Source organism: Struthio camelus, chromosome 15, assembly GCF_040807025.1.
Source record: "Struthio camelus isolate bStrCam1 chromosome 15, bStrCam1.hap1, whole genome shotgun sequence".
In the NCBI taxonomy this organism is placed as follows: Eukaryota; Metazoa; Chordata; class Aves; order Struthioniformes; family Struthionidae; genus Struthio; species Struthio camelus.
This window is the reverse complement of record NC_090956.1, coordinates 2548051-2571156: the sequence shown is the minus strand read 5'-3', so window position 1 is coordinate 2571156 and position 23106 is coordinate 2548051. Positions and strand designations below refer to the sequence as shown.

The following is a 23106-nucleotide window of genomic DNA, read 5'->3' as shown; positions in this document are numbered from 1 at the left end:
AAAGCTCACGGAGGTGGGAGCCCCTTTGGCCCAGGGGTTGTGGAGTCTCTTCTGAGCCACTGATGGCCAGAAGCAGCCCGAGGCTGCTGATTTGAGGTCTGTGCAGTGGATGACCACGGTGACCACAGAGCAGCTGGCCACCGCATTTGCACACTCTCATTTCCTTTGTCTCCAAACCAGTTATTGCGGCAGGAATTCTTGCTCTAAGCAACACTTGTTTTCAGAGAGTAAACTAGTGTGCAGGTGGAATTTACAGATAAACGCTCCCAGATAGCAGTGCCTGGAGAGCTAGCCAGACAGCTGCTGGCACCTGCAATACCCTGTGCTTCACTCTTTCCTGCCTAGGTGCTTCTGATTATAAGTGGAAACCTGAGCTTCCTCAACTGGCTAACCATCGTACCCAGCATTGCTTGCTTTGATGACGCCAGCTTGGCCTTCCTCTTCAGTTCCAGGCAAGGAGGTGTGAAAGACCAGCTGGTGCAGATGCAAGTCAAGCAGGCAGCCGGAGAGCAGCTTCCTCTGAGATACGGTGAGTTATTGCTGGAAGGAAAAAAGTGGCAGACAGGTGTATTCAGCATGTTTGTCTAGAAGACTGTCATCTTCTCCTTTTGGAGCAAACCTGTATGGGAAGGGAGATAACTGTGCCCCTGCGTGGTCCTTCTCTGTGGTTTGAAGGTTGTCTGGCTCTTGCATTGACGACAGATTAGCTCAAAAACAGTAGCTAATTTATAAACGTCTGTCACGTTGTTGCCACTAGAGGGCACGTTGTTAGTACAGGTATATTTATTTTGGAATGGGTAAGTCTCCGCAGCTAAAATTCTGATATCTTTGCTCATGAGAGTTAGTATTCATTACATTCGCTGCAGTGAGTGTCAAACTCTAGCGCTAAATAAGCAATGTGGAACTGCACAATTTATCTCAATTTATCTTGCAATTTTTTTTTTTTGGACTATTTAAAAGTCAGGAATGAAACACCCAGTGCGGCTTGGGGCAAAGATTTCATTTTAGAAGGTGAATGAAGCAGCTCTTGTGTTTGTTCACTCTCAGCCCCTCTTTCCCCTGTGGCACTGTCATCCTCCAACTGCTGGCACGTTGCTTCCCCGGTTGAATAAGTAGCTGGACATGAGGCCAAACTTCCAGAAGAACAAAATGGATTGTTGATCTGCTGTGGCTCCAGTAATGCTTTTACTGAGACCCAGCTCCTGGGAAAATGGCCTTTCTCCATTCAGTGGCCGCTTGGAGAAGGCAAGAGGAGCAGCTGCCCAGAGCCGTGGCGTCGGGCTCTCCTTGCCACTGCTGGCAGCATGGGCACGGTGACCTTGTGGAGGGAGTTCCCTGAAAATGGGGATGAGACAAACTCATATATTCATATTATGCATATGGAAAAGCAAATACAGAGCTTTTTTAAGTTAACAGAAGGAATTATTGTGGCTAACATACCCCTCTGAAGTGATTTCTGCAAGCAGTCCTGTTTGCAAAGATTGCCTGCGCAAGGAACGTTGGTCTGTTTTTCATAGGGCTGCGTAACAGATGTACAGTTGTGTTTGTAATATTTTTATAAACCACATTTAGGCAACAAATTGACTATAATATCAACAACAATTACAGATGCTCGTTTTTAAATATACACATCTGTCAGAATAGTGAAAAATGTCAACAAAATACTCATCTGTCTCTAGTTCTTTCTCATGTACCAAGAAATACAGTCTTTTCACCAGAAGTGTTAATTCCAGCACAGCTAATGCAGTGCCATTAAACTTTCTGTGTGTCCTATCTTACATATTTTGCTGAAAGGAGAAATCTTTAGCAGCTTTTCAGTTCAGGTACCTTTGCTTTAGAGGCTGTGAGCGTCTGGAGTTTTCCTTCCAACTGTATTTTTGCATCCAGTCCCAGACAATGCTCAAGTTGCATCTACTCATTGGGGCAGAAGCCAAGGCGTGCTGCTCTGCTGTGCCGCTCGATGAGCTGCCTTGACTGGGAGATAGATCCTTTGGTGAGGAATTTTTTCCTCTTCTGTGGTGCTCTCCAGAAAACCATAGTGAGCCAGGAGTACCCCTGACTGAGGAGAGTCGTCCACACTCACCACACTTCTGGAGTTTAGAGGTGTCCCTGTTCTGGGTTTTTTTTAAGGGGGATCTAGAAGTAAGGGGTAGGGTATCTGTCTATTCTGGATGAATTTGGGTTTCTGGATATGCTAACAGAGCAGGTGCTGAAGGGCTGTGTGGCAGAAGGCTTAAAGGGACACTTGCCCCGAGTGACAGGGACAGGGGACACAAGGGTTTTCTGTCAGCCCCACTCACAACCAGATTTTACAAGGATCTGGCCACATCCTTGAAGTACGTGTGTGTCACTCCTACTGAGACCGCTACTCCCCATTGCCTAGTGCTCAGTTCCTAAATCTCTCGGAAGATGAGAGACCCTTTCTGTTGGTATCTAGAAGCTTGATCCAGATCCCATTAGCTTATATCCTATGCTCCTTCTCTAAGTCTTGCTCTGTTCTTTGCCACGTTGGGTTTTTTTTCCTGGACTAAACTCTTTATTCTGTGACTGAGTGGCTGTGACCCAAAGGCAAGATTATGATCACCACAGCACAGCAGGCATGTCAGGACCAAGAAGGTGCTGACACTTCATGGGCCAGAGCCCCTGGATCCTGAGGCTAGGATCACGCTCACTGGGAGAGTTAAAAGATGGGTCGTCCACACATGGCCACGAGCAGCGTGGCCTCCGGAGCTGCTGACGCTGCCTCTGTCGCGCGGCGCTTTGTGTCCGTAGCTGCTCTTTACTCTTGGCTAGAAAGTTCTGCGCATCTGAAAGATGAAAAATGCCCCTGCCTGACTCCTGCATTGCTGTGCCTGGTCACAGCAGTCCTGCAGCGGTGTAGGGGACGAGCAGACGTGTCTCAACGAGCTCCTGTCCAAATCAAATGATTCTCCAGAAATGTTCTCAGACTAAACAATTATTAATAGCTTCTGAGAGAGGTTCAAATAAACATCCCTCTCCTGCAGAGATAAGGGGAAAGCTACATGCAATTGCTTTGAATCTGATCCTTTGGCTGTTAATGTTAAACAAATTAAAAACGGGCATAAGCACAAGAACTCTTTAGAGGTCACTTGTGCTTATTTGTTTGATTGCAATAAGACTCTCTTTAGGCTGAAATGGCATTTAAATCCAGCACAGCCCTGTTCTGTTCAGAAGAGGGTCTTTCCTGCAAACCAAATGCCAAAGCACTGGTGAAGTAACGCATTTCTGAAACGTGAAAGATAAGCAGTGGAACGAGATTTGCAAAGGAAGGAATAAGATTTGAACAGAGCTAGGGAGTGAGAGGCAGGAATATGCAGGAAATCAAAGCTGGGTGGCGGGAGCTTCGAGGCGGTGGGGAGGAGGCCGCTGCGGTGGGAGCCGTCCTGAAGAGCTGGAGGCAGTCCACCCGCAGCTTAAAAACAAGGAGGGCAATTTTGAACAAGGTGCAAGTGCCAGCTGTGTTTCTTCCCCCTATACTAAAACAACGATTAATCTTACATTTTAGACATTCTTCTTTTTAGCCCTTTCTCAGACTATTTAGAGAAAGGCAGATCTCTCGAGCGATAGCGTATGGCCCCTTGGCAAGGTCTGTTTGATTACATAGGAGCGTTTGTCAGCCCGAGCCTGACGTGGGAGCTGAAAGCTGCTGTTAGCGCCGCCAGGAAGGGTCCCGTCAAGCCGCGCAGAGGCTGGGGCTGCGATCAACCGGGCAGGGGAAGTGGGGAGAATCGGGAGCAGCTCTGAACTGACTGCCAATGGTGAAGTCACTTTCTCCCGGTTTGGTTTTGTGTCTCGAACAGGCTGCTACATCCGCAAAGTGGTGAACATCTCGTTTGGACTCCTGATTGCTTATCTCAGTGTCCCCGTTGTCCTAAACCTGCTTAACTCCAGACAAGTCATGAACACCTCATTCAACCCTCTCAGAATAGTGAACACGTACGGAGCCTTTGGAAGGTATATTCATTTTAATGGCATTTCGTACAGCTTGGCCTGTCTGTCAGCAGCGTGAAGCATAGTCAGATAGCCAGTCTTTAAGCCTCAAGTCTAAACAGAAATCCTTCCAGTAGCCGGTAGACTTGGAAAACTTCTGTTTATGAGAAAGAGGCAAAAAAGGAGCAGGTTTCTTTCATACTGAATTAGAATTTATTTTCCTTGAGCTACTTTTAGTTAGCTCATTATATTGATGTAGCAAACAGAATAGCAGGATGAAAATATCTGTAGAAAAGTTCATCCAGTGGATGGTCTTCACCATCACTAGCAGTCTTTATTTATGGTGAACTTCTCTTCCCGTGTACACACTTGTTCTCCCTCATGTAAATATTCATATAAGCTATTGGGTAGCAGGTTTAAGGCCAACAAAAGGAAGTACTTTTTCCAACAAGTGACTTGGGGAATTCATTGCCACAGGAAACTGTGGAGACTAAAGTGTAAATGGATTCCAAAAAGAACAAGACAGATTCAGAAGACAAGCACAAGGGCAGTCTGGCTGCTGCCTTCAGTTCAGGAAATCCCATTTATGGCAGGAAGGTGGGGGACTGAACAAGGGGAAGCATCTAGATCTGCATTTGGAACTGGTCTATTCTTCAAGCTTCTGCGGCTGGCCTTCTGAAGGCAGGTTACTGGGCTTAGGGGAGCCACGGGTCTGACCCAGGATAACTGTTCTTGTGTGCTGTCCCTCTCAGCCTCTTCCTGACCAAAACATCTATGAAAATGCTGTTTTTTCCATAGTGCAAAGAGGTGGAGAGGTTTCTGCATGCCGCATGCAGGGTAGTCGCGGTTGTTGTTGTCAGTGATGCTGCAGCAGGGCCGCAGAGCCATCTGGGAGCGTGGCCGTGTTGCGCTCACAAGGAGCCGACTGAAAGGGTTAGGCAGCCTCTGCCCTGAAAAGCTGAGAGCTGCAACAGGCAAAGGGGAGGGCAGGGGGGTGAAATTGCAGCAGAATGAGCAGAGCAGCGATATAGAGGCATCCCTTGAATTCCAGTTCCAGCTGATACCAAAATGAGTCTCTTCAGGTCCTTGCCCAGTATGTTGCTCTTTGAGTGGCATCTGTCAGTCTGTTACTGAGTTGGTCGAAAGTCAACGTGGATCACCCTGGGCTTGCAGGGAGCGGGAGTGTGGTCATCCTGCCGCTTGTGTGCAGACCTCCCAGGAAAGCCAGACCGCAGAATGGAGGAAATGGCCAGGTCTGAGGGATTTAACCTCGCTGAAATCAAGGAATGAGAGGGCTTCATCAGAACACAGTGCTACACAGCTAACAACGGCGCTAGTCTTCCCTATATAGACTTCTGGTTTTGCCCATCCCACGACCTCACTGTGGTGACCATGAGGTGTTCCCCAGAGGTCGGAGCTGGGGGGTGGGCTAGGCTCCTCGTGATTTAGTGGGCTCTGGACACAGTCCCATGGGAGGAGCCAACTGTAATTAAATAGGTATATTAAGAGGAGAATCAGCTTGGCTGTTGCAAACACTGGCGGAGTGGCTGGATGAAGGGGAGGAGCGAGTCTCCCTGGGAGCGCTGGAGATACAGAGCACACCTGGAGCCATCAAAGTAATTTGCTCTTTTCCCCAGTATTTCAAATAGCAGACATTTCTGTGAAAGTGAAACTTAGAGAAAACATGATTAAAAGTATCAGCACTAAAAAAGTTGTGTGAAACATTGATGTTCCTCCTTTTTTTCAGAGAGGGAAAAATAACCCTTGAACCTCTTTGAATGCTGGAGTAGTGAAGCTACGGGAGATTATTTTCTTTGGGTTGTTGCTCTTCTTTTTCTTCTTCAGTCTATGGTTTCTATTTCAACAGTTAGCAGAACCTAAAGAGCATGTGATGAAATGCTGCTGTAATATGTTTGTAATTCCAGCCTATGTAAACCAATAAAAAGAGGATTGCAGCTTATAATGAATATACGATTATGTGAAACTTGACATATTTTGAATCACACAGTAGGAACATACTTTTATTAGTAATTTGCTGTCCCTGATTTACAGTGTGTTTCTAACCATTGGGCAGCTAGCCACAGCTCATAACTCAGCCCAGCATATAATATGGAACTTGGCTGGAGGATCCAGAAATCTATTAAATGTAGGTAACAATTATAAGCTGAGACATACCGCATTCCTTATTGTAAGCATCTATCACTGGAAGTCATTGGGGGAGGAGAAGGCTCTGTGCTCCAAACTTTCATTTTCTTGGGTTGAAGGAGGAAGGAGCAAAATAGTAGAAAAATTAAAAGCGTGTTGGGACCTGGACAATTTTGATAGGCAGAGTTATGCTGTTGGGCATTTGTTACGGAAAACAGCTCTCTAGTGTAGACGAGTGTCGCTGACAGGTCACTGAAAACCTTGACGGTCGTGTTCTCGCGTGGGCTTTCTGTGGCCTGGAGAGTTTACTGTCTCTGCTGCTCTATCACCTTGCTGTGCAGAAACTGGCAGATCAAACAACGAAGGGAAAATGCATGGCCTGCCATAGAGCTAGGGTGCCTTTTAACCCAGTTTCCACACATCTACTAGGTATGGTGGGCCTTTTTTGTTTTCCTTCTCTGCTTTCCTTGGCTTGGTTTGCAATGGCTCATACGTTACCTCTGCCTCCTGCTCCTGCTGAGTAATTGCTCAATGAGATCTGTCTTCCAGCCGGGATAGTGAAATGCTTGGGCGCATATAGGCAGCTGTTAGCGGTGCCCCCAGAGTCAGCTGCCGGGGGGGGGGGGCGGGGAGGAGGGGGCACATGAGGCCAACAGGCTGCCCAAGGCCAGAGCAGATGTAACCAATTACCTCGGACTCACTGCAAGCCCATCCTGCCCTTTGCCATAGCCAAGAGTCGAGGAGGAACTGAGCACTCCAGGGCCAGCAGTGTGGCCGGGAGAGCCAGGCTAGCGAAGAGGATGCTGGACTTGCCCCAGCTGGAAGCTGCTCTGCTGATCTGTGGCTGGCGGTCACAGAGCTAGATCTTTGAAACACGGAGGCATAATTTATGTGCACAGTGGCGTATGAAGCTTCCCATGCAAATGTCTTCACTGGCTGTGCCATTAGAGCAGCCACACGTGCCAGTCGCGAGCCGCTATTTTTGCAAAACCTGGGTGACACGTTGGCACGTTTTGTGATCACCCTTCATCTCCACTCTCTCATGCCATCAGGAGCCTGTGTCCTCAGAGAGCTCTTGCATCATGGGAGTCATTTGACATCAGAGTAACAGAGAAAAAGGTTTTCTTTGGAAAGTCAGGACAAGTTGGCCCAGGGTGAAGATGCTCATCTGGGAGTTGGGAGCCACTCATATTCTCTCAGTATCTTGGGAAAGTGTTAGGCTCTGATCTAGAAAGACAACCAGGCCTCTAATACCCACTGATTTCTATTGGAAGCATCTTCCTTGGTCTTCCCTCCCTGGGGAATAGCAGTAGTGCACTACGATAGAGGGGAACCTGGGAAGATGGGAGAGACGGAGTTTTCTAAGTGCCTTGGGGCTGGGGGGAGAAGAGGGTGCTGGACAGAGAGCTCCTCTGTAGGTTGCTACCTGTCAGGATCAAAATATCACTAGGCCAACGAGGTAGTTGCCTTATTGACTCTGAATAGCTAGCATTTTTCACCACTTGAGAAAAATAACAATATAATGATGTGTTCCACAGCGTTACTAAGGAGAGGACAGAAGTCGTCATTCAGGGAACGTCCAGCATGGATCCCAATGATCCCGCTGCTGTTTGGGAGGAGTATGACTTCAAATGCAAGCCCGGGGATTTGAAGAGGAGGCCGTGCTTTATTAGCCCCTACCACTATCGCCTGGACTGGCTTATGTGGTTTGCTGCTTTCCAGGTACGTGTCTGTAGGTGCTCTGAGACTCCTGCGCCGCCTGAACCAGTTGGAAACACAAATTCCTGTGAACTTACTGTGTACTTGGTGTGGGTGGGGGGATATTTTAAATTCCAGCTAAGTTCATTAGGTAAAGCAAACAAACAAACAAAATGACATAGGCACCTGCACACCCCCAAGCCTTGCTGGTTTGCCTGTTTTCCGGCAAATCGGGCAATGAGAGCGATGCGTTTTGCTGAAGTTACCCAATAGTTGTTTTTGCACTGGCAGAAGAGGTGCCTCCAGCCAAAATACTGGGTATCGTGTCCCTTCGGGGTCCTCTGAGAGGTCTGTAGTCCTAAAGGACGACTGCTGCCAGTGTACTGAAACTCGGGGAAATTGTACATGAGGGATTTGTTAATGGTTTCTCAGCAATATAAGACTTAAAACCATTGAGGAAGTAGGTGGACAGCACCTGTCTCCCAAGCGGCTGCGAGTGGGCGGCGTTACGGCTGCCGGACCGCGCGTGGGTGGCTCGCGGGGACGGCCGGGGGCGGCTCGAGCTCGCTGCCCTCGTGGGAGGGCCGGCAGTCGCTGTCGCCGCACGTTTGCCTGCGCGGGGGCCTCCGATCCCGCTCGGTATCTTCGCCAGGTGAGATCAGAACACAGGTGGCGGCTATAAATGAAAAAAGAGAAGAAAGGAGAAACTTGTAAAATTAATTCTTTGATATCTTTTAGCCTTTTCTGCCAATTCTCGTCTGTGTGAGCATGAGAATTTACCCTGGATTTTGGAAAACTGGAGCTCACAAGAGTCGCATGAGGCAAACCCGCGGCAGAGCATTACAGGCTTCTCTCTTTGTTCGCGTACCCTCGCCCTGCGCTCGTCCCTCTCTGCTCTCCCCCCTGCCCCAAACCTCGCTGTTTTCTTTCTTTGTGGTATTTTCATTTAGGCGCCTTTTAGATTCCTCAGTGATGACATAACCATCTCTCCTTGGCTATGGTTTTATATTTACCCCTCTAGTTTTTGTGCCCTGGAATTTCATTTAATCTGCATTAGGTATGCTTATCCCTCAGCAAGACGACAGCAAAGGTTAAAACTCCAGCCAGCAGCAGGGCATAGCGTGGAGGAGAGGTGCGGAGGTTTGCAGGGGGGCTGCCGGGCTCGGTCTCGCTGCATTTTGGGAGGGCTCCAGCACCAGAGCACAAATCCGGGTCACCCGAGAGGAGGTTGCGGCTGCGGAGGAGAGAAGCAGATCTGAGATGAGAGAAAGGCCGTTTGTTTCCAGGGCAGGAATATCCCTGAGGTCTTGAAATACAAAGCGTTCTCAGGTTTAAAAACAAACGAGGACAGGGCATAAATACTCATGCATCATACGCAAGCGCTGGCTGTGCTGGTGCTGAGAGACGCTGTTGCACACCGGCGCGATCTTTCAGCAGCCACAGCCCGAGCGCTGAGTGACAGTGATGTATGCGAGCAGCCTGGCGAGGAGGAGGAAGAGGAAATAACACAGGCCCGTTTGCATCTTTCTTTCTTTTTTTTTTTTTCCTTTTTAATTCACCCAAAAGGTTCCCCAAAGTGTTTCGATTAGCCGGTGCGCGCAGGGCGGTGTTTGGAGGCATGCGTGCAGAGGCGTCCGTTAATTAGCGGTGATTAGCTTGCGCTGGCAGGAGGTAGATGTGCACCTAGCGCACGGGTCCGCGCGCGTTGGGGGGGCTGCGGGCCTGAACGCGGACCCCTCGCAGCCCGGCTCCTGAGGCTGCCGGGGCGCCGGAGGTGGGCTGAGCCGTCTCTCCAGCCCCGGGGCCATCAGCGCTCACAATCCTTTCTTTAACCCCAAGCCCCGACTTTCTGCCCCTGCACCCTCACCGCTCCCGAGCGTTTTCAAAGGTCCCGTCCATCGCCTCTGGTCTCCGGCTTCACCGACCACCCAGGGGAGGGCTTGGGAGCTGCCGGCAGGTCCAGTTCGCTTGCCCACGCAGCCCCGCGGAAGGATTTCCCAGGGAAGCCGCGTGTTTTGAGCGCGGTGATTTTACTGCTGCGGGTGGCACTGGCTGACGTGGGTCCTTCTGCCCGGCATCTCCCCGTGCCAGCCGCGCGCTCCCTTCTCCCCTCCGGCGGCTGAGGACCGTGGGCTTTCTGGCAGCCGCTCGGTACAAAACTGCACCTTCCTGAAGCAGTGCCAGGTCCTGCTTAGAAGAGGTTTCAACAAAAGGTGCAGAAAGGAGGAAAAAAACCGCTAACAAAACCGCATGAAAACGGGGGTGACTCATGCTGCAAACAATAGGAATAGGAGTAACACAGACACAGCAGCAAACATTTGCGAGTGTGGATGTTTAAATTTAAGCATGTAAATATGTACTGAAGCATGTCAGTAAATCCCAGTTTGAGTAGCTGAATGTTTGTTTGAAAATTGCAAGCTGTATATTTAGCAGGAGTTGTCCCGCCTTGCTGTTTGGAAAGACGGCTGTGCCGCTGTCCTGGGCCACGCTGTTTCAGCCAGGAGAAGGCTGCAGTTGTTTGTTTGTTGCTTAAATTTGAATCACAGTAGTAAATAGCTGCGGAAAGGATGAGAAACCAGAAGTTTAAACTCCAAAAGAAGTTAAGGCAGACAAGGTTTGCAAACCCCACACTGTAATTTATGGAGTCCATTAAGTCAGCTACTTTTGCCTCTGGATTATATTTAATTTGTCTTCAGAAGTTTTGCGGGGAGGGGGGTTATCCCACTGTTCCCGCTCTGCCCGATCGCTTCCAGTGCGGCGGGCTGGAGGGCTGCTTTAGCAGTTTGTTGGAAGTGGCCAGTTCAGGAACATATCCAGCTTGTGACAAGCTGCAGAAAAGCTTGCCGAGTCTGGGGGAAGATATTTACCATCCCTTTGTGCTGCTCGTGACAGGCTCCTCTTTGCACCTCATCGCCGCTTGACGTACGACACCTTCCTTCACTCGGGCTTTCCTGCAAAGCCTTCCCTCGGAGGCCACCGGCAGGATTTGCGCTAGGGAGACGCGGCGTGCCAGAGAGATGGGCCTGGGGCTGGCACGGCCGGCGGGGGCCGTCCGTGGCGGCGTCGGACCGCGCGCGTAGCCAAGCTGGAGGATTCGCGGTGGTGCTCCACCCCGACGGGCGATTCATGAGCTGACTGCTTCTCAGGTCCTGCCCTGGTAGCGCCTTAATTATGTGCAATGTAACATGACATTATTTTCCAGGAAACAATTTTCATCATGTTAACTTTATTATCTAAATATAGTATCCCTTTTCATTTGTTTTCTAAATCCCCTCTTTGTCTTATATCTCTCGACATCCCGTGGGTGCTGTAGCTCTGAATTAACGTCCTTCTTTTAGTTCTGGCAGAGACATAACCAGTCTAGAAACATGTCTGTGTTGCTTCTTCCTGTCTAGAGAAGGGAAAACTCCCACAAACTGCCCGCAACGATGGCACGCAGCATAGGCATGTCCACTGCCTAGGACGGGATTCCCTTTGGTTCATCTCCCAGCTGATAACGTTGTCACATATAAAGTGAGTTAGGATGGACTCAACAAAAATGATGTTTGTCTCAAGAAAAAATTGGGCCCCAATCCTACCTGCATATATTCAAAGAAGAGTAGCTTTATCAGTTGGAGCAGTACTCCTGGTGCTGGTGGCACCGCCGGCAGAAGCGAGGCTCCTCTGCGATGCCAGGCTGATAATCAGCTGAGGAGAAGGTGCTGTCATTTCTAGATCACAGCAAGACTTTACAATGAATTTGGCTCAGGCTCAGGCTGGATGTTACACAGGATCACTTGGGAGAAAGGTTCATCCAAACTGTGTCTCTTGTTCCTGAACAGAAGCCAAACTGGTGGCCCTGATGGGTCAAGGACATTGCATGGCTTTCCCCAGAAGACAGGAGGAGATCTGCTGTGAGAGCACTGGTTGCTCATGACAGTAGAGGGACCTCGGGTTTTGAACAGGAATAATTTGGTCTCTGCCAGTTAGGGTGCTCATTTATTAAACAAATAAACGTCAGATCTTCGTGAAGGAGCTAGACAGACTGCAGTGTCTACTAGTCAGAGGAGCTGATGTTCCCGTTCCTGAGATTAGTCCTTGTGGATGGTGTCACCCTTCCAGTACGATCAGCCAAGCACCCAAATTCAACAAAAATACCAGCCTTTGGGAAAGAGCACCAGCAGAGCAGAAGTCCCAAAACATTGTTCCACAGTGACAGATTGCACAAATCCACATCAGTTGATCCAAAGAAGAAAAGTGAAGGACAGACATTAAAACAGGTTTGGAACATCTGAAAACCTGCTGCAAAGTGGAAAGCAGCAGTGTGTTCTCTGTGTCCTTGTGGAGAAGGAAGAAAACCATGAACTAAATGACAGGACATGCTTTAATCTCAGGAAGATGCGAGATGAGCGTTAGGAACACCTTTCTAACAGGAGGATAGTTTAATGACAGGCTCAGTTGTCAAAAACCAGGTGAGACAGGTCTGAGGAGTGACGGATGTCACAGGAGAGGGGAGCGGGCTCTGCTCCTCCTGAGATGGTTTCTTGCCCAAGGATACCTTATTGTGTTAATGCAAAGATGTCCTGTTTTTACAGAAGTTGATGGCAAATCATTAAACCTTTGTCTCTCCTCCAGGTACTGCTGGGAATGCTCCTGTAATTATTCAATTGTCATTTATGGTGGGCGTTTGTAGCAGGAGCCCAGCCATCGTAACCCATACTCGAGCTCTGCTGGGCCACCGGTGCAAGAAGTGTTATGGTCGGACTTCTGGCAGGCTGCAGGTCGATTCAGCGTCATTAATAAGTAACAACCAGAAAACAAGATACTGTTCATAGTTTTGGTGCTTTAAGTTGGTTGCTTTTCCTGGTACTTGGATGTCTTGGACTTTGCGAAAGCTGGTTGTTTATAGTATAAAATATTTGTTCTTCGCCGTTGGACAGCAGTGGAAAGTCTTCACTGCTCTGAATAAAGAAAAATCAAAGGGAAGGCTTTTTCCCTTCTTATTATGGCACGAAGGTTGTTTATTCTGCTCAGGTTGTGTAAGCTCTCCATAGCAGAGACTATGCATTTGGCCAGTGCAAAAGAGCACTTTTGGTGCTTACCAAATAATAACTAGTCAAAAAATAACAAAGCTATTGCCCTTTTGATATTGGTTTTTAAAGCTCAGTGTCTTGTTGCATTATACCCTGAACCTTTTCCAAAAGTGTCTGAATTTTGGGCTGGTCTGTGGCCTGAAGTATGTATCTGAAGTTCGGGTCACTTCTTTTTTGTATAATCAAGCAAACTGGGAGTTGTGTTACTTCATCTTAATTAGGGCGAGTGCAGTAAGCTGGATCCTAGGGATGCTGTGCGGCGAAATACTTGGTACGTTTGCGGCTTAAGGAGCGTGATACTGGATACAGCACCAAAGCCAATACCAGGGTCTATTTCTTCTTCCTCCGAGCATCTTCCTTCCCTGATATGTGCCTGTTGATCTCAGATGACCTTTTCCACATCTGCTCGTTGAGGAAATGTCCTAGCTTCAGCAAAGGACCTGTGTGAGCATGCCATCAAACACGGACACGTAGGCTCCTCCACCCGGCAGCGCGTGTCGCTGTGTCATGGAAGGGCTCTGCAAGCCGTTATCGAACCGAGCAAATCGTAGCAGTTGTGATGCAGTGAGAAGAAATATGTTTTCCAGATGTGCTGTTTAAGTTTATAGATAAAATTCAGCTGACTTCTAAAGAGAGAAGAGAAATACGAGCAGCAGAATTGATGCTTTAAGGAACTCCTCTCTGCGGTGAAAGGGAGTTGTGACAGGAGATTTCATGTTATCACACACAACTGAAAGAGCTGAGAAAAAAAGCAACCCCATTTTTAGAGAAGACAGATTAATATTTTTATAATATATTTTGCTCAGACCTCTGTTATCTCGGTCTTCCAACCAGAAGGTACTCACAGGAAAGAGAGCTGCATGGCAGCAGAATGGAGGAAGGGGTGTGTGTAACATCATAAAGCCTCAGCTTCCTGAGCAGTGTACTAGGTACGCTCTTTTACATTTCCTTTCTTTCCCCTTCTAAAAATACAGGCCTCAAGTCGCTTCCATTTTCCATTGCAGCATTCATACATTTTGGTCCGTGTTCAGAATGTAAGAATTCTTTTTCTTTTTTTTGTTTAACTCTGATTAGTTGTCTCCCTGCAAATACGAAAACTTCTCAACCCCCCAAGCTACGTTTATGAAAACTGCAGTTTGGATCACGTGTTGATTTACCTCTGATAGCAATATTGCTTTGGAAGTGCCCAGAAACCCGAACAAAACTGATAATCTATCATGCTCCGTACTGAAGAAATGCATAGTAAGACCTTGTCTATGCAGGGAATGGTCATTGTCTGCAGTGGTTATTGTATGTCCCTCGTCTAGACTCTATTCTGGAACAAAGTGACTTTTATTTCCGAATACAGAGGTGATACGGGAGCTATGCCAGGTGCACGATCTCCCTGTATAGGCGAGATCTAACAGAGACGGTTCCCAAAGTCATGCTACACTCTCTCACAGCCTTTTCTTCCTCTACCTGGACCTGCTGCACTCTGAACAGCATACATTTTCTCCTGGGACTTGCTACTTTCCCAAGCGCCTTATAATAAGGGAGGCTAATGGATGGCTTTTAGTGAGGCTTGAGCAACCGTCCCCCATTGAAACACTATACGTTGATTCAGACCTGCTGAGAAATGGTTTGCTTCTTTGGGATACTTAATAGAAAGAAGGGGATGTGGTTATTGGGGATAATTAGAAGTGAGTCAACCTGACATAGCCTTTGACCTTCCATGGTTAAGTCAGTTGGGTAGCAGGATGGTAGCAAATGTCTCTGAGATGGAATACAGAGAAAAGCAAAGCGTTTCTTTAGCTGTGCCCTTTTAATTTTCCAGCTGGTTTCTCAAGTTCCTTGCACAGTGACAGTTGATGGCACCCAGCTTCAGAAGTGCACGCATCAGAAATGTGAATACACGGATGAAAACCACCCAGGATGGTGGAGTTCCCGCTTACGTCCCCAAAGTGGGTAGGCTGTGATGGAAAAAATGCCCCTTCAAGCATTACGCAGGCAATGTGAACCTCCCCTGCCCCTCTGTTGTCCTGAGGCACACACAGAACCTGAGGTGAAAACGTGCAGGGCTCCCAACCATGCGAAATAATAATGCTAGGCTCCCGGGCCAAGTTTCCAGCTGTTTCCACATGTGTATCTCATACTTACCTCCTCCCGTGCGCCTGTGCCAGGACTGAGATTCAATAAAATGCCACACTAATCCACAGTCCTTTTTCATTAAATGACCAATTAAAGCTGGAGGAAAAGGGTTCTTATTATTATTATTTCAGTTGGAAACATGTTCCCTGTAGTGTGGCGTGGTTTTATGTGTATTATAGTCTCTTCTACTTTGTTATCTCTGCAGTTTCATTGCTACTGCATCTGTTCTGCCCCCAGCTTCTTGCTGTTGCCTAGCTTCAACGATGAGTAGCTTTTTAATTCTGTAAAGCTTTTAAATACTTCTGAATACAAGTTAATGTATTCAAGGTGTGAATGCCATATTTATACACTGATTAAGGTTAGACAGTTAAAAACAGAAAGGTCGGAGAGAATAAATAGTTAAAAAGTCTGGCAGCAGCATCACTTGGCAGTGCTGTTGTTAACCCTGTGGCCTGCAGTGATCCTCAGCTCCTGATGCTAGTCTACGCGGTGGCGGAGGGAAGGAGCAAGCCCCATCCCAATGCAGCTCACCTGGAGATCACTGCAAGGAGAGCCCAGGGAGTCCAGACACAGCGAGGACCCTGAGCTCTGCACAAGGCTGAAGCCAGTTAGGAAATAAAAGCTCTCGGTGTCATAACATTTGGCCCCAGGGCCTTTTTGTCAGTGCACCATGTTACACCTAAAGCCTAATTTAGAGAGGTCTTGAGTGCTGGTACCATCTGAAAAGTGCATGTGTTGTATATCCACGTGTCTACGTGGATGGTCTGTGAACACAAAAAGGCTTCTGCTTTGTGGCTGCAGTAGCGTTGCTTTGGGAACCTCAACTTTGGGCTGAACTGACTCTCTCGGACGTGTTTTAGTCGGGTTGGTGGTGGATTTTTTGTTTAGGTTCATTGGTTACTTTTTTTTATTTTAAAAGAAAAAGAAAACCCTTGAAACAAAGGAGGGAATCATGCCCACACATGTGTTGGCATGTCCCTCCCCCAGCTCTTCTCCGCTCAGGGTTGGATGCTGAGTCTGGCCAGCACAGCAGACGTGTCAGCACAGTCAGAGCCTGCAAGTGTTAGCATTGACTTTGCAATTCACTCACTGTTCAGTAGGAGTGGGTGCCCAAGTGGTGCTGATGGCCCCAGTGCAGGTCCAGCAGGAACGCGAGCCATAGCTCCTGCTCCCAGAAGGGGAGCTGGGAGCCCGATGCAGGAGCCTCAGTCCGTGCCTGGCTCCTGCCAGAGATCCAGCAAGACCAGCGGAGAGTCAGCCCCAGCCGCCTGGTCCAAAGGCGAAGGTCCAACATCTGAAGATGAACAACCCCCCACATGAAAGCATGCATACCTTGCAGCAATGTGTGCACTGGTCCTGGCTTTTTTTTTGTTAACCCATGGCATGATTCAAGGTCTCACTCTTCCGTTTTGCACTCTCAGAAGTGGAACTCACTCCACATGAATCTCTCCTGCCTAAATGTCACAGCTCTGCAAACTGTATTGGGGTCTGGGTCTCACCAGATCCCCTGACAGAGGAACTGTCACCTTCCAGCCTTGTGGTGTGATGCTTCCCTGGACAGGACCCAAATCACCTTGACTATTTTTTCTCCCTTTGCCACCGTATCACTTTACAGAGTAATGAGTTAAACAGTACAGTTGTTAGTGCTGCTCTGCTCCTGCATGCTCCAAGCATCAGCAGTGCATGATATCTAAGCCTTTGTGTTGGGGGCAGTGTGGGGAACTGCATTTGATGGAAATTTCTCACCGCAGACTTTGCTGGGGCCAGACATGTTGTAAATTTTACAAGAAAAACACTCTTTACAAACCAGAAGTCCAACTCTTGTGAGCATGGAGCTGCTAATGAACAATTTGGAGACCATGTGAGCCAGGGAACCTTTTCCACCATTACAGAGTCTCATGTTATGAAATCAGGCTTTCAAGATTTGGTGTCCTTCATAAAGCTTTAGCTCCTGGAGTCTGGTGATTACATAGAATTTCCAGCTTCTCCCCTACTTCCCTCCAAAAGGAAACCTCCACGTGTCCTAAGCCCTCTAAGAAATAGTGCTTAAAATCATGCAGAAGTGAACTCTGAGGAGACGCGGGAACCTGACTCACGGTATTTGCTCATCCATGATTGCTGAGGAGACAGCCTGGGGCCGGCGGAGGATTCATGTGGGTTGTGGGTGGAAAGGCGAGCGGGGACGCATTGCAGTTTGTGCCTGGCTGGTGGGACGCCCGCCGCATGCCGGACAGTGGGTTTGAGGGCTTGGCTCCCAGCAGGTACCATCAGCGGTGGCAGGGCAGCCTGGACAACAGATCAACGAACAGCTCGGTGAGTCAAGGTGGAAGCAGGCGGGTGGGGAGAGGAGCCTTCCTGAAAAAGCTTGTTAGCTTAAATAACTGTGGTTTTCCTCTAAATTGTGATGAGCACAGATCAGAAAACCTGCGAAGGAGTGCTGCCTCTTGAAGGGCCTTTCCATCAGTGTTTGGTGTTTTCCATCTCATTTCGCTCCTCTGTTTCCCGTAGCAACGGAAATAACAAACTTTACCATTGTAAAAGATTTGCAGAGTAACTTTGCATCGATGTTCTGCATTAGTCACAGTCTTGCAGGTACAGCTGCTGCGTTTAGCTTTCCCACAGTGTCCCCTACTGCTTGCATTAAAAAATCCACTTAGGTACACATTAAAAAATGGGGAAAAAAGGCTTTATGGAAGTGTAAGGCATAGAAAATCACCAGAAGGGGAAGTGCTTTTTCCAGAGGCTCACCAAGAACCCCTTCGAAGGGTGCAAGATGCGCTCCTTCCTGGGAGAAGGGAAGTAAGAGTCACGTGCTGCAGCTGCAGCTCGGAGGGGTTGCAGCATCCTGGAATTGGTTGATTCAATTTCAGCGGCGGCTTAATTAAGGGGTGTACTATGGACACTGGATGTAAAGAAGGCACATTAGATTAAAGGAGATAAAGGGGATGCAAAGACAGGAATTGAGAAATAGAGAAGTCCCATGCTGAGAAGTCCCATACTTCTGTTTTCTCTCCAGTAACGCAAGGGACAGCAACGTATTTTAAAATGCTGGGTGGACTCTCATTTTAAAGTGTGCAGTTATTGTTCCTCTGTGGAATTTTGCTACTAAAAGAAATGTTTAAAATCAAGTGTTTGGGGTGCAGAATTAGCAAGAACATCTCCAGCTATATTAAATATGTAAAGTCAAAAAGAGATTTGTGATTTGAGGTAGAGGAGAGGCAGTCGCTGCTGAGCGTTAGGAGGACCGTGGGGTGGCGTGGTGGTGGGGTGGCCCCGGGCCCCAGCAAAGACGCGCTTGGGTGTATTCCCAGCAGAATGTTCCCATCTCACTGGTCCATCTGGACATGCTGTGCTCCTCGAGGCACGCTGCAGCTCAGCGGTCGCTCCATGCAATCTCAGTTTCGGTGGACACTAGAGCCGCACCAGGCACGTGTCTGTGCCCTCCCAATATATTTCACATAGGAGACCCACAAATGTGAAACCACCAAATGGGAGATGGAAGAAGAGAGGGGAGCTAACATGTCTCTGCAATTGAAAGCCGTGCGGGGTGTTTGTAGCCCTGCCGGTTTGTGTGTGTCACACAGGTGTGTGGACATCACCGAACACGACAGGTCCTGAGTGTCCATGCACTGGGGCAGCTGCCTGGGTGCACGCTCAGCCCTCCACTGCGAGGAGCTGCTCGAGATGGTGTGTGTCACCTTGCAGTCAGGGCAGGCTAAGAGAGCACGTAGCTGTCACAGCTAACAAACGACAACTCATTAAGCGGTTGGGTCTTGCCCGCTCTCGGTTGCGTCCGTACCCTGAGGAGTGGTTTCCAGATGAAGGGCTCCCTGCTTCCGCTCAGACTCCCACTTTGCCTCTCCAGGCAGATCTGCTCCCTGCAGACGCCGGAGGGTCTCAGTGTGAGCCTCAAGGTGTTGGATCCCACAGGATCTGTTCCCGGCAACAGCAGGAAATTCATCATTTGCTAACTGAATCTGCTGCAATCCCTCCCCGGCAACCAGCAGAGAGCATGCAAAATTCTTTAATGCTGATAACAATATGTGGTAAGTCCAGCAGTGTCTAACGTTTCTTTTTTATTTCTTATTCCTTCCCCAAGACCTATGAGCAGAATGAATGGATAATCCACCTGGCTGGAAAGCTGCTGGCCCAGGAGGAGGCGGCACTGTCCCTGATGGAAACGAACCCCTTTGCAGGCAGAGCGCCCCCGCGGTAAGCTCGCACTTCAGTCAAGAGCTGGAAGCACCCGGCTCTGTGTTCAGCGCGGTCATTTCTGTCTTGGACATACAAGCGGGTTTTCTGTTCCCTGAGTGTATCTGATGATACACAGGTGGTCTTTAAATAGGGCAGTTTTAACGTAAGGACGCCATGAAGACCTGGTGTTCTCAGCACCTTAATTTCTTCGTGGTGCGCAGACATAAGGACCCTTTGGTTGAGATCGTTCCCAGGCACGTCTGTAAAGGGCTCCGCGTTGCTTCTCTTGGACAGAAATCTCGACTGCAGATGTGGTTTCCTGCCTGTCAGCTTTAGATTTTTTGCCATGATCACTTTGCAAGATCAGATCAAAAACACTTTTCTACCGGGCTATAGAGATATTTCAAAGACAAAGCAGTCCTGCAAAAATAATTGTTTTTGTTGATACTTGTCTTGGAATTATTTGAGTTTTCAATGAAAAGACAAAGCAAATATCAGCAAGTGAAAAGTACAGATGAAAACCCAAAGGCTTTCTACAAAAGGAAATTTTTCACAAAAGTGTCTGTTTTGTTGACAAAGTTATTTTTAGCTGAAAAAACATTTTAAGGGAATTTTTGGATCAACTCAAGTAATATTATGCTCTTGCTAATATTTTCCATTTGAGGCTCTCAAGATGCATTGCAAACAAGGATTAAGGTTCACAGTACCCTGTGAAATGAACTTCCCTTAGAAACAGAGCTGCAGTTTTTCAGCTTTAATGCAGTATATCCCCCGAATCTTCTGCGAAGAGACTCGTTGTGTTTCTAAGACTTTAAGAACTTCCACCTTTTACCAAAGCACTTCATTTTAGATATGCCCCTTCAACCCATGATAGTTTATGTAGAGATATGTATGTATGTATGTATATCTGTATATATTTTGCAAAAAACCAGAACAGAAACGCAGCTTGGAATATAGCTGCTAAAGCGAGTTTCCCACCATCATGCTTGAATATTTCTAAAAACCAGGTTTCTGGAGTTGTCCACGCATCCAGAATTCTCAGACTTCTTCTGATAGCGCGTAGCTGTTTTATGAGCTTAGATGCTAAAGTCTTTATGTACAGCAGACAAACGCAGATTTTCTTTACCAAACTACTTGCTTACTGGGCACCTGGCAGAGTGCTGATACAGGCTGATGGCAACATATTCCTTACAAGCACAGGGGCAAAGACTGCTATAAAAACAGGTATTTGGGGTTTGTGTGTGTTCTCTTTCCAGGACTCACTTTGCCATTGTTCAGCGCCGAGCAGAGCGTCGGGGCGCTCTGTAGCACGAGGCCCTTGCAGCGTGCGGAGCGGGGAGACTGCCCGTAGCCCCGAGCCTCGCAAACGCAGCGGAGCGCCCGTAAATTAGAGTTTTGGCGTTCAGGTTGCATTACTGGGGAATGTCGCAGTTTGTTCGGTTACACAAGCCGTAGATCTGTTACACCAAAATAATTACACCTTGGCTCGAATCCAAGAGGGTTCTCAGGGAACCTCTATTAATTATTCGTACAAAAAGCGTGCTGGGATATACCAGAATGCCCCTCACCACTGAAGGATACGGCTTCAGTAATGTTTACGGAGGGGTTTTCAGCTCTGATTAGCTCTGCTTGCATTAGTTTAACATACCAGGAACAAGGCGTTGATGCCGTCTCATCAGCCAGCCTTGATCGGCGATATTAAAAGGAAAGTGGAGTATCATGCAAGATAGATCATCCTCTTTGACGGAGATCAAGTACCTTTGTTTTTTTATGGAGCTTTTTGTACCTTTTTTTGTTTTATGGATCTTTGGTTGGTTGGATGTGCATTTATCGGCCAAACTAGGGTTCGGGGCCATGACGGGGAGCAGGGCCTGCAGATGGCTCCCTGCCACCTCCGTTTCAATGGGGGCTGAGGCCAGGGTGTGCACGGGCAGCGATGGTGGGATCGGGTGGGCGCTGCGGGGCTGTGGGTGGCTGATGCAGAGAGCTCGCGGTAGCGTGTGATCTGCAAGGGTGAACTGAAATAGCAGGTACCAGAGAACCCATGTTATGTTGGCTCCATATTGAGTAGATTTACTGTCCTCGGTCTCATCAAACTTTGCTTCTATCCCCAAGGTTCTGTGCTGTGAATTCATGGAGCGGTGTTCATTGTGGGGCGTTTTTCTTGCATTGCTTCTTTAAAAAAAAAAACCATAAATAAAGTCAGTTCTGAGAGTTGGCCGACCCTAGAGATGTTTAACAGAACCTGGAACCTTTAGACACCAGGTCACCGGATTGAATTAGGTGTCCCCTGTTGAGAGCAACCAAAAGTCTTTGCCGTCTGGTGCCTGTTGGCAATAAACGGCTCGTGCTGTTCACGGACTGACAGAAGCGTTTGATAATCCCAGAGCTGTTTATTACCCTGCTGTCCCCCAGTGCCATAAACATTATTCCTGCTATTCACCAAGATTTAAACTAAAACCAAGACATTGTACCAAATTAAAAATCAAGAAAACGCATATCGCATCTTGCCTTTGGAGGCGTGACCATAGATGAACTTTCTGGGATGAGCAGTGTTTAAAAAAATCAGGTTATTGAATACAGGAATTCATTTAAGAGTGAAAGTAATGATGTGGGATGTGGCTGGGATAACACTACGTTGTGCCAGGTGATGAACAGTTAGTTATTGTATTCTGTAGCAGATGAGAAAATTAAATGTTCAAGAATTTATAGCAAGGATGAAAGCAGATCTTTATCAAAAGTAGCATCTTTCTTGTTTTGTTAGAATTTGTCAGCTAACGGATGCATAGCCTAGAGGGGTATAAGCAGGTCCAACAAGCAGTTATACAGCCGCTCGATGGTGTGTGTTGGATACACAGAGCTATATATCTTGTTGGCCGGCGTCTTGATTCATGTGTTACTCTGGTTTAACCAAGCATAGACTCTGTTTTCACTCTTTGGCAGCTAGTTTATAGTAGGAAAAGATCGGGATCCAGTGCTGGTTTTGTGTGTCAGCTGCCTTCACTCTGGCATTAGTTTTGTTTTAAAAGCTTTTCGTGGGCCTCATGTATTTTTAGGTGATGCAAAATCAAAATACTCACTGTGGCCCAAACAAAAATCCAGACCCACAGTTTAACTCTGGATCATGCTTTCTTGGTCACATTTCTGGTTTTAGCCAGCCAAATGCAAACATGTTGGATATTGGCACGATCTGTATTTTGGTGCCGGTGTACAGTTGAGGGCTGCGTGGAGTAAGGGGCTCGATCCCTGCCGGCTCGGGGATAGCAGGCTCCCAATCCGGATCCTACACCAAAGTGTCAGGTCACTCACAGTGCCTGCGGCTGTGCACGTTTTTTTGGTTTTTGTTTGTTCACTATTAGCACTTTGCCTGTGTAAGGGAACTGAAGCGATTGGTGATTTTTAGCTTTTATGCCTGATTACAGTTCTGCTGAATTTATACTTCTGGCATTTGTGGCTGGCCTGTTTACAGCAACCCGGTCAGCTACGCTGGATCCAGCCTTAGTTCAGCTCAAAACGGCTCGCCTGCTTGGTGTTTTCCTTTGAATTTCAAAACCACCGTTTCTTTGCTTGATTTTGAACGCTCCCTTGTTGCATTTCAACCCAAATAGCTTCATCCCAAATAGATTGGCGTTGGGGGGATCTGATAGGGAAAATGCCAGAAACTGGGTGATTGCTCTGGGTCCTTCAACATGAATTTAAGAGGAGGACTGAGGCAATTAGAACTAAACCTACAGGCTCGCTCTTCTTTGGAAGGAGACCCCTTAACAATATTTAACTGAGCGCTGAATGCGGGGAGCCTCAGCGTTGCCAGCCACTTGCAGTCAGGATTTGCCTTTTTGTTATAGTTTTATTTTGGTTGTAAACTAAAGTCTTTAATTTGAGCCTGAGCAGTAACAGTTGGGAGGAAAAGAAAAGTCTG

The 23106-nt window shown here is 47.8% G+C and overlaps 1 protein-coding gene across 3 annotated transcripts in view; it reads left to right on the top strand.

Annotated features, from left to right (window-relative positions):
• Positions 1–23106, top strand: part of LMF1 (lipase maturation factor 1) — a 241551-nt gene that overhangs the window by 185723 nt on the left and 32722 nt on the right. For all 3 annotated transcript variants that reach the window (XM_068907942.1, XM_068907940.1, XM_068907939.1), the window contains 4 exons: positions 346–529; positions 3822–3975; positions 7635–7818; positions 19093–19205. In XM_068907942.1, coding sequence (XP_068764043.1) covers positions 346–529; positions 3822–3975; positions 7635–7818; positions 19093–19205 — 635 coding nt within the window. The remainder of the gene's footprint in view (positions 1–345; positions 530–3821; positions 3976–7634; positions 7819–19092; positions 19206–23106) is intronic.